Source organism: Cyrtonyx montezumae, unplaced genomic scaffold, assembly GCF_038088225.1.
Source record: "Cyrtonyx montezumae isolate F1298 unplaced genomic scaffold, pur_monq_1.0 scaffold_2, whole genome shotgun sequence".
NCBI classification, from domain to species: domain Eukaryota; kingdom Metazoa; phylum Chordata; class Aves; order Galliformes; family Odontophoridae; genus Cyrtonyx; species Cyrtonyx montezumae.
In genome coordinates, this window is record NW_027071936.1 from 66,708,611 (window position 1) to 66,724,042 (window position 15,432).

General features: G+C 43.2%; 1 protein-coding gene across 1 annotated transcript in view; it reads left to right on the forward strand.

Moving 5' to 3' along the window:
• Positions 1-15,432, forward strand: part of ATRN (attractin) — a 131,178-nt gene that overhangs the window by 84,917 nt on the left and 30,829 nt on the right. The window contains exon 25 of the mRNA XM_065735982.1: positions 8,098-8,159. Within this exon, the coding sequence (XP_065592054.1) occupies positions 8,098-8,159 (62 nt within the window). The remainder of the gene's footprint in view (positions 1-8,097; positions 8,160-15,432) is intronic.

Below are 15,432 nucleotides of genomic sequence, written 5' to 3' on the forward strand. Positions count from 1 at the left end.
GGCTGCTTTCCATGCCTGCCTTCTGCCTTTTTATTTGCAAGCACTCTTTGCAAAGTAGCTCGAAGCTGCCTCATCTCCAGAATAATTGTTGCAATAGTGCATAAATCCCAATCCATTGAAAACAAGGAGTGGCATCAGCTTTTTTTTCCTTGTTTTTTTTTTTTTTCCTCTCACAAGATTTAGATACGGGTGAGAAATCCCGCTCTGTAACCTGAACATTATTCCCAGCTGTGGGTTAGTACCTCTTCCACCCGTGGCATGAGCCAGGCGCTGTGGGGATGGAGTCCCCACGGCCAAGCTGGGATAACTGGAAACAGCTCCACAGCATAAACACATCTGAGGTCCAGCGTAAGGGTTGAAACTTTAGATAGCTTTTCAAGAGGTCTCCTGTGCTCCCAAAGTTGTTGCTGTTAAACCGAGCAGTGGAAAATGTGCTTTTTTTTCCTTATTTTTTTTTCCTTAAACGAGGGATTTTATTGCATTGTTTTCCTCTGCTGAATTCCTCTTAACGGAGTGAGCTCCTGACCTGCTTTTCATTTAGTAAGCAAGACCTTTTAGCAAAGGGTGAGATATATTTTTTTTTCCTTTTTTTTAGTTTCTTTTTTCCCCTCCTCATTATATCTTTGAAGTCCAGAAGGCATGAAGTGTAGTTCTTGTGCTGTGGTTGAGAAGTTGCTGTTGCTTAGAGGTGGAAGAATTAAAACAAGCAACGTGCTGGTTTGCTCCAAGAATAGAAATCCCTTTTCAGGTGGCTTTTACCAAACCTGTAGGTGACACGTCAAGGTTATGCGTGGATGGACCAAAGTTTGTAAGGAACCAGAAATCCTTTCTTGGACAAATAGAAGAGCTTTGGAAGTGAGCTGTGTGGAGGCAGAAGCAAAGTGACAACATCTCTTTTCTACACTTCTTACTTATTTCTGCTCTCTTCCCTTTGAATTGCAAGCAGAGAGCTTTCAAAGGCATTCAGCTGGATACCTTAACAATATACAGATTTTGAGAGGCCACAGGTAAGTAGAGATTTTATCTGCAGGCTGTATGCAAGGTGGGATGTTTGGGACTGTTTGACTGTTTCTAAGCCTTTAAAATAACTTCAAGGAGTCTGTTTTTTTTATTATTTATGTAGTTATTACTAAAATAGGAGAGTAACGTTGTTAGTCTTTCTCTTCAGGTGGCATTAATAACTTAACTGAGCTTTGTTGTTACCCCAGAATTTCCAGTTTTTAACTTTTGACTTCAGAGTGAGTTCTCATGTAAAAAAATCCCATTTAGTTCAGTTGTTGAGACGTAAGGCAGAATTATGTGTGTATGTTAGGCTCTCTGCTCTGGGGAAGAATCAGCAATGAAATTGTAGAATCACCAAGGTTGGAAAAGACCTCCAAGATCATCCAGTCCAATCGTCCATCTACCCACTGAACTACGTCCCTTAGTACAACATCTAAATGTTTAATGGAATCAGAAAACTGCAGGTGTTGAAAAGGACCTCAAGAGACCATCAAGTCCAATCCTCTTGCTAGAGCAGGTACCTTACAATAGATCACACGGGTCGACATCCAGCTGGGACTTGAATATCTCCATAGAAGGAGACTCCACCACCTCCCTGGGCAACCTCTTTTGGGGAGGAGCTCCAGGAGGAGCTTCCAGCAGCTGACCCCAAGGCCTGGCAACCAGAGGTCACAATGCTGTGAGCTCCATTGCTCCCTGCAGCCAGACACTGCTGCTGCTGCCTTCACAGCCTATGAGGTTCACCACCACCACAGCATTACCATTGCTGTTACTTTAGGTACTCCCTCTTATTTCCACAGCTCTGGAAGAAAGAGCTGAGACCCTTTTATTTCATTTTTTTCTCTCCTGCACTATTGCTACAACAGGCTTAAGTTGGAGTATCCCTCTTCTCTTGCGTGGTCCTTGGTGCCTTCAGTCTGTGGGCACGATGTGGCAGATGGCTATGGGAATGCCTGGTCTTCAGTTTTTAAATATATTCATATTTGATGAGTGTTTTCTGGCCCTGCCTTGAGTTCTTGTGCCAGTTGGTAGTGCGTTGCCATAAGGAAGACAGTAGAATCATAGAATGGTTTGGGTTGGAAGGGACCTCTAGGATCACCTTGGGCTAGAGCCAGATCTGGAGGTTGGTGTACCTGCCTGGGGCAGGGGGGTTGGATCTTGGTGTTCCTCAGGGTCCCTTCCAGCTCAAGCCATTCTGTGATTCTGTGATCTAGTTCCAACCCCCTGCTATAGTCTGGGACCTCCCACTACACCAGGTTGCTCAGAGCCCGATCCAGACTGGGCTTGAATGCCTCCAGGGTGGGAGCATCCTCAGGCACTCTGTTCCAGTGTCTCACTGGGTGTGCTCAGGGCCCAAACAGAGCTTGCCATCCTGGTTATGGTGCTTCCCAGAGCATCGTTTGCTGGTGCACCTGCAATTTAGATGTGCATCACTATTCAGCTCTTGGCTGTTTTTTTGATCAAATACTTCCCATTTGTCAGGTTTGTGTGGTAATTTTTTGTGATGCCGAGAAATGGGGGACTCGATCTTAAGCACTGCTTTTAATTTAGAGGCAGCTATACCCATGTTTGCTCTGCACAGCAATCAGAGAGCTCGCACAGGGAGACAAAGCGTAGATAATTGGCATTTCTGAGCCAAGTGCTGACTGCAGCCAATTAGCTGAAAAGTGACAATTTGTGACTACTGCAGTAAAGCGGCACAGTATTGGAATATAAATCGATTTTCAGCTTGGTGTAAGTTCAGAAGTGAACTAGTTTTTATATTTGCACAATATCAAATGTTTGTGCCATAAAGCTCAATGGCTTAGTTAGTACTGCTGCTTGCGAGGAACAAGTCATTTATCTCCTTCGTTGGCACAGGAGCAACATGGTTCACAGCAGTAGGTGTGAAAATCAAACTTTAGTGGAAATTTTATTTTTATTCGTTGTGGAATATAAATTTGGGCATATGAACCTCTTCAGCTACACCACATTTACCAGAAGTTTTTCTTCTACAAGGTATTGAAGTAGTGGTCTGAGTGTGCTTGGTTGCAGATTGGTTTTGAGCTTCTTGTGAGCAGTGGGGAATGCAAACAGGAACAGACTAAATTCTGGGACATCCCACTGTCACCCACTTCTCCTGGATCTTCAGCTATCTGGTCAGCTGGTGTTGTAGCTATGAACGGTTATGGAGTGATGGAATATCCCAAGTTGGAAGGGACCTACAAGGATCAATGAGTGCAACTTCTGGCTCTACACAGGACTAAAATTCAAACCATATTTCTGGGAGCATTAAATAAAGAAATAAGAGCATTATTTTGGTGAAGTAACCAAGGACAATGCAAGTAAAATGTGTACTAAGCTGATAAAGGCCAAATATTTGATCCTGAGACAGTTACATTCTACGATATGGTACTTCAAATATTAAGAAATGCAGTGCTACACATTTAAAACCTTCCTTCAATGAAGCTTCTGGTACAGCTTTTCAGAGTTACACTTCAGTGTGTTTCCATACTGTGGAACCTTGCCCTGGGGAAGTGTTGCTGGGAGGAGGTGAAGTGGTTCTTATCAGCCTGAATTCAGACTTGAGTTATTCCATTTAGTAAAGTTCTTCCATCAGAAGAAATGCCCAGGCACTTCTGGATACCATTTTGGGATCAGACGAAGTAATGGCTTTAAGTTGCACCAGGGGAGCAAAAAAAGTGGTCCCTGGAGGTGTACCCGACCCGTGGAGATGTGGTTCTGCAGGGCATGGTGGAGGTGGCTTGAGGGTTGGACTTGATGATCTAGAGATCTTTTCCAGCTATAATGATTCTGTCATTCTGTGAGGTGACCTAGAACCATCTGATTGGCAGTGGGTTACCCTCGCACAGGCAGTAAATGGGGTTCTTAGTGTATGCATGAAGCAAAGGGCAAGGATGTGCTGTGGGAATTGAAACCACCTAAATGTTGGAGTCTGCAAACCGATATCTTTGTACACATTAAGTTTTTAAGTGCTATTATAGATGGAATTGTAGTCACAAGTTCTGGAATTGTTCAGGTGATTAGGTGATCACCAAATGTAGAAAAGACCTCCAAGATCGTCCAGTCCAACCATCCACCTACAGATATTGATAGAGCAGCACATGGCAGAGCCAGTACGTCTGTATAGACGGTGGAGTTGGGTTGTCAGGTTGGTTGGTGTTTCCCAAACCTTCACTGCTGAGCGTGTAGGAGTCGACTTCTGCTGCTGTTGAGTGGAGAGTACCATGAGCAACATCAGTTTTTGGCCGTGAGTTTCACAAGGGCGTGATTTTGTGTTTAAAGGAGGACTGCAGCCTGTAACGGTGCTTCTCTTAAGCAGGAGAGCACTCTTTCCCCAAATCATTCTCATAAAAGGGCAAAATGAGTGTTTTGATGACTTTGGCATCACTCAAGAATGCTTCAAAAAAAAAAAAAAATCTGTTTTTCAACTGGTCCTCTGACATTAGTGCAGGCACTCAGCATTCAGGCCACGGCTTCCTCTTACTGTTGTCTGTATTCTCCAAGGTCAGATTGAATCCTTGCCTCTAACCATAAAGAAAAAAAGAAAGAAAGAAAGAAAGAATAACAGAAAGGAGAAAGTGGAGGTACTGGAGAAGAAATTGAGGGTGATGTCATGTGCAGCTTGTTTGGCTGTTGGCTGTATCTCTTTGGAAACCCTTGGAGCTTTCAGCCTTCTGTGCTGCTTTTTTATTCTTTGACGTTGGTTTTGGGGCTGTGCTTAAGTAGAAAGCAAACAGCCTGAGCTCTCTGCATTTCCCTAGCTTTCAGCACCGGGCCATCCTGGAGACTTGGGCAGCACCATGAGGTGCTCCCCACCTACGAGGTGAAGTTGATGGATCGAGCACTAGGGATCCTTTCTGAAGATCTTAAGAACTGAAACTGACCACAGTTGAACCTTACGTTGTGCCTTCTTTGCTGTCCCTCTCCCATTTCTTTAGTATTTTTTTTTCTGTTTTCTAAGAGAGTGTCCTCTTCAGAATACCCTTTCCAGTTGCACTTTCTCATCCCTGCTGTGAAATGGGATTGGGAAGAAAGGCAGCACTGATGAGATTAATACTATACCGGTGATATTTTTCCATCCATTGGCAGTTCTTCAGACTGGTAATCCCAGGCTGAATGAATTATATTTAATGTAAGAAATCGTTTGAGTCTGAGGAGAAATTTGCCCCCACTTCTATTATGGCTAATAGTTCTGCTTTTACCTGTTGAAAATAAGCAATGATTTCCAGCACAAGTGGAAAGAGTTCGCTTCACTATTTCTTCCTATACTTAACAACAAAAAACTCACACGTTTGTGCAGTTTCTCATCAGTTTGGTGTTACTAATTTTTCTTAGTGGTACAAGAAGTCCAGATACTTTCTGTTATGAGCTCTAGGCACTTGAAAATCAAAGAACTGAAGCTTCAATGCCCCAACATGGTGGTAAGTAAGGGCATAAGGTGAAGTTGTTCTAAAATAAGAAGTAGACTAAGAATGACTTGGTCACTTTTGTGGGGAAAAAAATCAAGTAATCTAAGTTATATTGAAATTCCTTTTCTACTGGAACACTAACTGTGTTACTAATGCAAACCACTTCCTGGTATGTAATCATCCCAATTTCTTTGTCAGCCGTTGCATCAGTCACAGGCAGTGGTTTCACTCCAGAAGTATATTGAGTTTGAGATACCAACTGTTACTGAAATTTCAATCGGGTTCAAATTGCTTTTCCTTCAGACAAAATATTCTGTGGCCAAACTGTTGCACATAGGTGATAGTAGAAGTAGACCAACTTTCTTCTTGGCTTCATATTTTATGTTAATTGAATCATAAAGGAACTAAAGGGTCGATGTGGCACTTGGGTTGGCACTATGGTTGATGGCCACGGTGGGGTTGGGTTGGGGTTGGACTTGGTGATCTTGGCAGTCGGACTGGATGCTCTCTAGAGGCCCCTTCCAACCCCTACAATTCTGTGATTCTGTGATGTTCCCAACCCAAATCATTCAATGATTCTGTGATCTTAGTGCTCTTTTCCAACCTTAACGATGCTGTGATTTCTAAGAAGTGCTGTTGGAAGATCACGTGCCATGGAAGTGGCATTGTGACTTGGCAGCAGAGCTGAAGTTCAGCTCGGTGCCTGGAGGAGGCCCTCCCGCCCTCCTGTGTGACACGCTGTGTTTTCCTGCACTTCCCCTGCTTATTCTTTCAGTACAAAATTAGATTTTGAGAATGGATAAATGAATCTTCCACTATCGCCTAAACTTAATTAGAAATCCATACCGCTACAAAATTTGTGCTGTATTTTCCCTATATTCAGAATGAACAGTCTACTTATAATGGCTATTTCTAACCAAACTTTCCATGTAACCGAATTAATTAAGTCCTAGGAACAGATCATATTAGGGGAAATTAAGCTTTAAGTAAGCAAACCATTAACGATTATGATACTAAATTGCCCATGACACAGATTGGTCAGGTTTAATAACATAAAATGTTGTCGGCTTCTGAGAAGTAAACTGCAGAACCCAACCTTGGCATTCTTCTATCTGTGTGTGATGTTCAGCTCCTTCAGTTGATCTTTGCAAAGGAAGAGCTCCAAGGGCAGGCAAAAGAAACACGGTGGATGTAGGATCAGTAGTGCTCCTGCAGGCAGCATTCCAGGCTTTCCTATTTAGGTATCATCTTGATACACAATGTGGTCTTCGTTTGGCAGAGCATCTTTGCCTGTCAGCATCACAGTTATTCTCAGCCCCTCTTTCTGTACTGCTGGAAGCACGATGTGTTTGTATTTTGGGATGCGGTCTTTGACTGTGAAATATCTCTGCCTTAAAGAAAAGCCACAACAGTTTTGCAGACATCAAACCACCTCAGTCACCAGGCTCAGCTTTAAAAGGAAAAGCGAACTCTTCATCACTCTCTTGCTGCTCAGAAAGACACTGGGAAGCACTGAGCCAAAAATCAGCACAGAGTTTTTACGTCTGTCAGAGGCAGTAGCGCTGAGATCACACGCATCTGGTCTGCAGCTTTTCAGTTGCCTTTCCAGCAAGCCCAAGTTATGCACTGCGAAGGAGCTTTCAACTTAAGAGCATCGCAGTGTACTTGTGACAAAAGGATTTTGGTTTCTGAAGGAAACGTGACAATAAAAGGCGTTTCTGAGTTTTGTGTCAAGTTTTGCATGTATTCACAACTTCTGGAAGGGGACTGCTGCTGGGAGGGGAGGTTTCTGCTAATAATACTGTATCGTGCCATTAAGATAGGGAAAAAAAAGAATGAAAAAGGACTCCTTGAGCAAATGTAATACCCACCAGCAGCTTTTGTAGCCGAAATGCAGATTTCAGCCCGGTTTTGAAGTAGACCCAGATACTTCACGAAAGAGTTAATTTCCTGTTGTGGTGCTGCGATTGATAGTCAGAGGAAATAGGAGGTACCTGGAAAGAACTTCTGATTCCTAATGTTGCAGAAGTTGCCTTGCTGTTGGCTTGCCTCCCCTCCGCTTTGTTATTTTTACCCGGGCTCCCTAATCTTTCCCCTTGCCTCTAACCACCTCCCAGTTTCCTGTTCCCTTCTTCCCTCTGTTTTCTGTCCAAAATACGGGGTTGTTTTTCGCTTTTCTTTGCAGTTGGTGTGGATTGCAGGGAAGTGAGCTAAGATGAATGCCATAGCTGTTTTCACAGTCTCTATTATCTTCTGTATTTCATGCCTCTTTGCTGCTCTCGGTGTAAGTTATTTATTCGAGGAGATTTTGTTGTAAGAGTATTCTTTGTAGAGGGGCAGGCGTTTAGTACTTGTTCATGTTGTGCTTTTGCTGTGGGTATGATAATTACAAACACTCCACTGGAGCTCTTTCAGACTTCTGCACTGAGCCGTGCTTTGTCCGCAGTGCTTAGCGTGCACTGAGTGCCATTCCTTGCCCATTGCTGGGAGAGACTTCGTTTAGTTTCTTTTGGATATGTGTGGCTTCAATGTGAAGGAGTAACTTTGCTTTCTTTTCCCTCCAAATATCCCAGTGCTCTTTCAACGACATTATATCATTGTCATTTTTCCAGCCCCAGAAACAATGCACGTTAAATGTTACTTCACTTTTCAGTAATAAAAAGCCTTTGCTTTTCTTTTGCAGATTGCATTCTCACAACACAGCAACTTTATGGACCTGGTACAGTTCTTTGTGACGTTTTTCAGGTACACTTCATTACAGACAGCTAAATGTTTCTATAGAAAAGATCGTTGCTTTTTGTTTTGCAGTAGTGTGTTTGTTTTGCTGTTGTTGTTGTTGCTCTTTTTTTTTTTAATTAAACATCCTGCTTACATGACAGCCCAGAAAATGGAAATTTCTGCTGTGTTTAAAGCATTTAATTAGGGATTATGTTCAGAAAATTGTCTGCCTGCGTTTACAGATGCATCTTGTCCCGTGCATGCTAAGAAAGGGAGGTTGGGGGAGGTGGGAGGCTCTCTGAAGGTATTTTTAAAATGGTATAGGACATGCTTTTTGGGTCCCCACGTCCTGCAGATCAAGTGTGTCATAGAGAAATTGCAGATATTCTCACATCCTCAGACACAAGCTGTAAATTAGTGATTTTTACAGAGTTAAACATGGACTAATTTCGAACTCTGCAGGTAGCACCTTTTGATTTCAAGCTGAACTCTGAGAATACGTCAAATATAATCATATAAATTAACACAGTTGAAGCCAAATACCCATTCAGGAACTGCTTGGTAAAGTTTTTTCCTTAGTGTAAAGTAAATTGATGATTGCACAGGAGTGGAACCAGCAGATGTATTTTCGGTATTTGCTTCCTTTTCCATCCTCCAAAGCAATCTATCCCTGACACAGAGGTTAAGTGTACCCCCAAGCACAGCAGCCATCTCCTTCAGGTTTCACAATCTGATGTCTTGGTCTTTCTTTTAGGAGCTGGTAATGCTTTGCAAATATAAAGCAGTAATTGATCTACAGGGAGAATGCCCCCAGGGGAGGGGTTTATATCTCAGTATAGTCCAGAACTTACAGCCTGTTTTAAACTGTGCAATGTTGTGCCCATTTTAAAATGAGTGATGTGAATAACACCTTGCTTTAGATTCCGTGCTGGATTTAATTAAAGCAAGGAGCTCCAGATGGGTCCTTCAGACAAGTAGTTTCCATCAGATCACAGTGGTTTCTTTCAGCACTGCCTAGTGTGCTTTGATACAGTCCCAGGTAAACACCAGGTTTAAACCACTGCCTTGTTGGCATCGATAGGCAGCAAGTGTGTACTCTTTGATCAGACCTAAGGGTTTGTTCCATCACAGTCGAGGTCTCTTCTAAAAATCTTTGTGGCAGGTTAATTACTTTTACAAGGAGAACTAATAGAGGAGTAGTTGGCTCTTCGTTTCCTTTTTAATGGCACGTGGTTGATTTGTGCTTTCCAAATTAGCCATTAGTTCTTCACAGGCCCAGGTCCACCTGCAGATGAGAGTTTGAAGCCCTTCATATGAGCAATTTGGCTGTTAGAAGAGAGCAGCAGTTTGAGGCAGAAGATGATACGTGTGTTAAATATCTCAGTGAGCACACGTTGTTGGAAACACAGAAGTTAGGTGCACAGAAGACAGGCAGCAGTGATTTCCTTCCCTCCCTCATTGCTATCACGTGGCTCTCCCTGAGAAGTAATGTTTCAACGTCCCTTTAATAACATCTTAACATGCCAGAGGAATAAGAATGTATGTGCTAAGGAGGAAGACAGTTTACTGATATTTTCCAACCGCACATTCATAATGCATTAAGAAGTCTTTGATTCTTCAGCTGTAACTACTGCTAGGCTCCTCTCTCAGTATTTCATTTTACATTCACTCTCACTTGCTAAGGAACCAGTGTATTACAGCAGCATGATTCATCTCTGCTGTGTGGAGGGGAAACTACTGAAACTCTTGTGTTTGTAAAGCTCTAGGGTGCACTCTTGTATTTCTAATGCTGTAGGGTGCGTCTCATAATCACAGTTGAGTCCAAGTTAAAGTATAAAATAAGAGCTGATAGCCCCCTGTGATGCTAATGAGATAAAGTTGGCTGAAAATTTGCACGCTGAGCAGAGGCAATGAAAATGCTTTTTGCAGAGCCTAAAGGCCATTGGTAAAACCACTTTTGAGATACAGACCATCTCTAATGCAAAAACTGAAATGCATATCACTTCTCTGAGCGTGATGGATGTGAAAACAGACTCTTTGTCCTGGAAAGTGAATGTTCAGAATGAATTTGTTATTCTGCAAGTAACATCTCTATAAATCTGCTCTGCTGGGGATGACGTGGCACATTTCCATCCCGTAGAAGCCACCTTGTGCTTTGTTGTAACCCCAACCCCAAGAAAATCCCTCTAATGAGCACTGGGGTGCGAGCCACTTTGAGTATCTCCAGTGCAGCTTAATTTATGGAGGGTCACAGGCTGCTGCAAAGCCCCAGCTCTGTGTGAGGCACACAGAGTTACCAAGAAGCCAGGAACCTGGCAGTGCACTCCTGTGGCATCAGGCAGGGCAAAATGTGACTAGATTAGATTTCCATTTAATTTAAGAGTTGGGCTGTGTTGGGTCACTGGGGGTGAGCATCACATTTGGAGGTGCCTTTAGACTCCTGGAGCTCCTTTTTGACTCAGTGTGGCTGTGTGTGTGCCATTATTTTCTTCTGCAACACGTTAACTGCTTATTTTAAGCAAAGAAAATGTCAGTGGATAAAGGTTGAGGTACAACAGTGAAGTTGCAGGGTCGTTAATATTGCATTATAATTGGAGCTGCAGGAGAAACAATATTCCAACCATTGTTAACCTTTGTAAGTCTAAATGAATTGCAAGCAAACTGTTATTTTTTTTCCAGTTTCCTTCTCTCTCTTTTCCATAGTATGGCTCTTTAATATAAAATCCTGCCAGTTTCTTTTGGCAGAAAGTTTGAGCTATTTTGTCAGTCTGTGGTAAATACTTTTGTTGGTATCTGTACTTCAGCTTCCCCAAATCCCTGTGTGCCATCACACCAGTCTATAATATGTGTTTTTCACCAGTATCTCATTGCATACAAATGATCTGAAAATATCAAAGCTTCTAAACTCGTGGTGTTGACCTCTGGTCCTTTTTCTTCTTTTTTTTTTCTGTGTAAAACATTGCCTCTGTATTTCATCAGTGCTTCTCTGTGTTGTTGGCCAGTTCAGTAGAGACTTAAAAGATAAATATTGATAGGTTTGAGTGAAATTGGGATGGAAAAGCACATATAGGCACCAGAAGATACAGCAGAACAGAAGGAGAAAGCCTGATTTGTGTTAGAACTGATGGGGATCACGGTTGTAACCCCCATTCATCACAGGGAAGAGACCCTGTGCTCCAAAACCTGGAGAGGGTGGCAGCAAAGTCAAAGCATGTCACCATTGCTGTTCCTTTACCTGTTAGCACAGCAGTCCTAAGAAACTCAAAGCAAGGAGACATCCTTTCATTGTCTTGCCTAAAAGGTCAAAAGAAGGAAGTGAGCAAAACCATAAAGCCAAAGGGGTCTGACAGAGAGGCTACTGAGCCCTACATGGTGTGAAAGACTTCAAACCATGCTTGCTGTGTCCAGGATACAAGTGAGGTTGGCCAGATAGCTGCCCGTAGACTTAGTGGCTTGGACTCTGAGAGTGCAAGAGGGTATAATTGCTTTTCTCTAGGATTTTGTGAACTACAGTCACTGTCTCCTTCCATAAGACCTCACCCTGTGCTTTATTCCATTCACATACAATGGATCTCAACGCTTTTTCTACTGCACTTCTGCTCTGTGTCCTCATATGGAGGCTTCACCCTGTTTCTTGGCTGCCCCATCTCTTCTTTTATATCTGTGCTCTGAACATCCTCCCTGGGACACTCAGTGCTGCTAAGTCTCCTTGTAGTCTTACCACAATGCCTTAAGGCAGGGTCCATTGCAAGTCTTGTATTTTCATGGCACCACAGCATTGAAGCCAATGTTTATGGCCTGTGCTGAGGTCTGAATATCAAACTGTGTAGTTCTGTTTTGGTACAAAACAGAAAAAAAACTTCAGAGGGAGCACTGTTTCTCTCCATATGATTGTCAAGCAGGTGGGTTAAGGTGCTCTGTATTGATTTTCACAGCTGTAAACATCTGCCCAGTGTTTTCAGTAAGTAGGAATGACCTGTTTGCAGTAATTCAAACCTGAAGTCATACTGGAGTTATTTTATTTACTCTTTTTGCTTATTAAACAGCTTCTTTCTGCAGCAGAGATATGTGTTTAAAATTCAGTCTAGATCTTTTTTTTTCTGCTTTTTTCTCCAAGGTAAAGGAAAAGCTTGGGAATATCTGGACGTTATCTCTGACGAGATGAGAAAAATTAAGAATTTTCTGTTCATAACTTCCTTCTTTCCATGTCCTCCTCATTCCTCTTCAGTTAACTCTCCGCAGTGGTCACACATGGACCAACACAGAAGGGTCATCTGGTCTCCGCTCCTTAATTAGTCCCATCATTATCCATGCTTATTTATGCTTTTGGCCTCTGCAGCCTCCCATAGTGACATAGGGAACTGGGATGGGATATAAGCACCTTTTTTGTTTGCTTTCAAACCTATTGACTCAGTGAGTTTAGCTTATAGGTTTATAGAGCTTAATTTAGGTTTGGATACGTGTTGTGTCCTAAGTCTTATTATAGTCAGTGCAGGGAATGGACATCAAAGAATAGTTGAGTTAGAAGACATTGGTGTCCACTCTAGGTGAACAGTATGGATCCCAGTACTGCACTGACAACAGTTAATTGGGATGTTTCCCATGAGTTCATAGTAACATTGCAGAATATCCCAAGCTGGAAGAAGACCCACAGGGATCACTGAGTCCACAGAACACTACCCAAACCCTATGGCTGACAGCTGTGTCCCAACAGTCCCTGAGCTCCAGCAGCTCAGGGCCGTGCCCATTGCCCTGGGCATCCTGTTCCACGCTCACCACCCCCTGGGACAGAGCCTTTCTCCCACCTGACCCTCTCCCCTCAGACAAATACACTAAAACTTGCTTTCCAGAAAGACCTCAGACCTCTAGTCAGAATGTTCTTATGATAGTAGACTCTGCCATGGTTCTTGGCAGTGGGGAGGATGCACCTCGAGTGCTGCATTCAGTGTTGGGCCCCTCACTACAGGAGTGTGTCCAGAGGAGGGCTATAGAGCTGTGATGGATTTTGGGATGCAAGTGTTTATGGGGGAGTGGCTGAGGGAACTGGAATGGGGTCAGTCTGGAGAAGAAGAGGCTCAAGGGAGACATTACTGCTCTGTACTGCTGCCTGGGAGGAGGTTGGAAGGAGGTGGGGGTCAGCCTCTGCTCCCAGGTAAAGGTGACAGGGCAAGAGGTGATGGCCTTAAGTTCCACCATGTGCCATTCAGGTTGGATATTAGGAAACATTTCTTCTCAGAAAGAGTGGGCAGGCACTGTCACAGGCTGCCCAGGGAGCAGTGGTGTCACCATCCCCAGAGCTGTCCCAAAAACTGTGGAGATGTGGTTCTGAGCAACGTGGTCAGTGGGGATGGGTTGGGTTGGACTTGGTGATCATAGAGTTCTTCATGATTTTATGATTGGATGTGTTTGTGAGTAAGTAGATCAAAAGGGAAAATATCACCTGCTGCAACTAAGTTGGGTTGTGGCTTGTTCAATAAGGTCATTAATCTGTAGCTCAGGACTTGTAGTTTGCTGTAGGCTGCATAGAGCTGTTAGGCAGAGCCCATCAGTGCACACAGTAATAAGAGAGGCATTCAGCCAGGCTGGTATTGCCTAGCATCATCATATGGGCAATTCCTGCAGCATTTTGTATTTGTTCCAATTACTCTTGAGGTTTAATGCACTGAGTAGTTAAAAATGTGTCCTACAACTCTCCAGCCCATTAAAACTTTCTTTCAGATAGCAATTTGTGATGTGCTTCTAGTAATCATTGCAATGCTTTCTGAAATTATTAAACGACCAATGTATGGTAAGGCATATTAGTATTCAAGCTGCTGTATATTTTGGCATTTAAAGCTGCCATTTTTACTAGCAACTCTGATGTTGATAAACATTGTAGGAGAGTTTAATAATTGGGCCCTAATATGTCAGATGGATTTTCTGCTCTCTTCACAAGAATGCATCACATCATAGTGCTGATGAAGTTTTCCTGCCATTTAAAAATGAAAGCGTGCTTGCTTAGAGAGCTTTAAGGGTACCTGAGGTGGAGAGAATGTGCTTTCTGCTGTGGAAAGGAGTTTCAAAGTACAGTATAAAACCAGACAGGGTATTCAAGTTCATAGTTTTGTATGAAGCATGAAGAGGGCTGAGACGAACCAGGAAACCGTTTGTGCATTTGCTGAGGCCAACTGAGGGAAGACTGCTTACAACCATTGCTCACAATCAGTTAAATAATTAAGAATCACTTAACGTGCTGTCTATCAAATTGAAAGTTCTCCATAATCTCCCTCGACTGCAGTGGTTATGCTGCATTAGGGATGTGTACAAGTTCTGTAGGCCAATGAAAGCTGTATATGGCTGAACCCAAGCCACATGCGGAGCTAAGTTCAGACTTCCTTGGAATGAAAATTTGTCTCTAAGGATCTTTGATGTCTCCACCTGGTCCTTTTTCCTTCCTATCTGATTTCGCATTGGAGTTTTCCAGTGTCATCTTGGTGAGCAGCTCGATTGTCCAACCCCAAAGGCTGAGCTCATCTGTTCAGGAACGATAGATGAGAAGTGGTACCAAAGTGTTGTTTAAGGTGGAAGGAGGTGGAGGGAGAGGATTTGAGTGAACAGGGGGTGAAGGAGGCTCTTGGTAGGCTGCTGGTTTTGGAGAATGAAGAAACAGAATGAAAACATAAAGTAGGTCCTATAGCAAAGGTTTATTTTCAAAGCCATTTTGAATTCCTAGCTGGCACAGAGAGCCCTGGGGCAGAGCACAACGTTTGGCCAGGACATGCTGTAGGCTACCACTCCAGATCCTCTTCCAACACAGCACTTACTCCACCCAGCTGATTCTGTCCTTCCTTCCATACTTTCACAGTTGCTTTCAGAGTGAAGGTATGGAAAAAATGTAGCTTGAAGCTTCTGACATGAGGGCAGGTCTTTTTAAACTTATTTCAGGATGGTTTAGGCTGAGTAAACCCAGCAGACAGATCTTGACTTGACTGCCCCTGGGGCTTTTCCAGCAGATGATGTAGTGCAGTGCAGCAAGCAGGCACTGAGGTTTATTCCTCCCCGAGCACTGCCAAGGGGAGGAAGTGCAAAGGGGAAATATATTTCCATAGTGGCTATATGGCTTTTGTGGGTATTTGCTGCCTCCTTGTGACAGCACCAAGATGCATGGTGCTGTTCCTCTGAAATACTGGGTACTGTGGTGAGCATTTTAGAAGGAGTATTCATTGGTCTTTAGTTGTTTATTCCTCTCTGTGCTTTCTTCAGAAATTCTTGGCTATGGTGAGAGAAGTGAGGCAAGAAGCAAGCAGGGAAAGACTCTTGA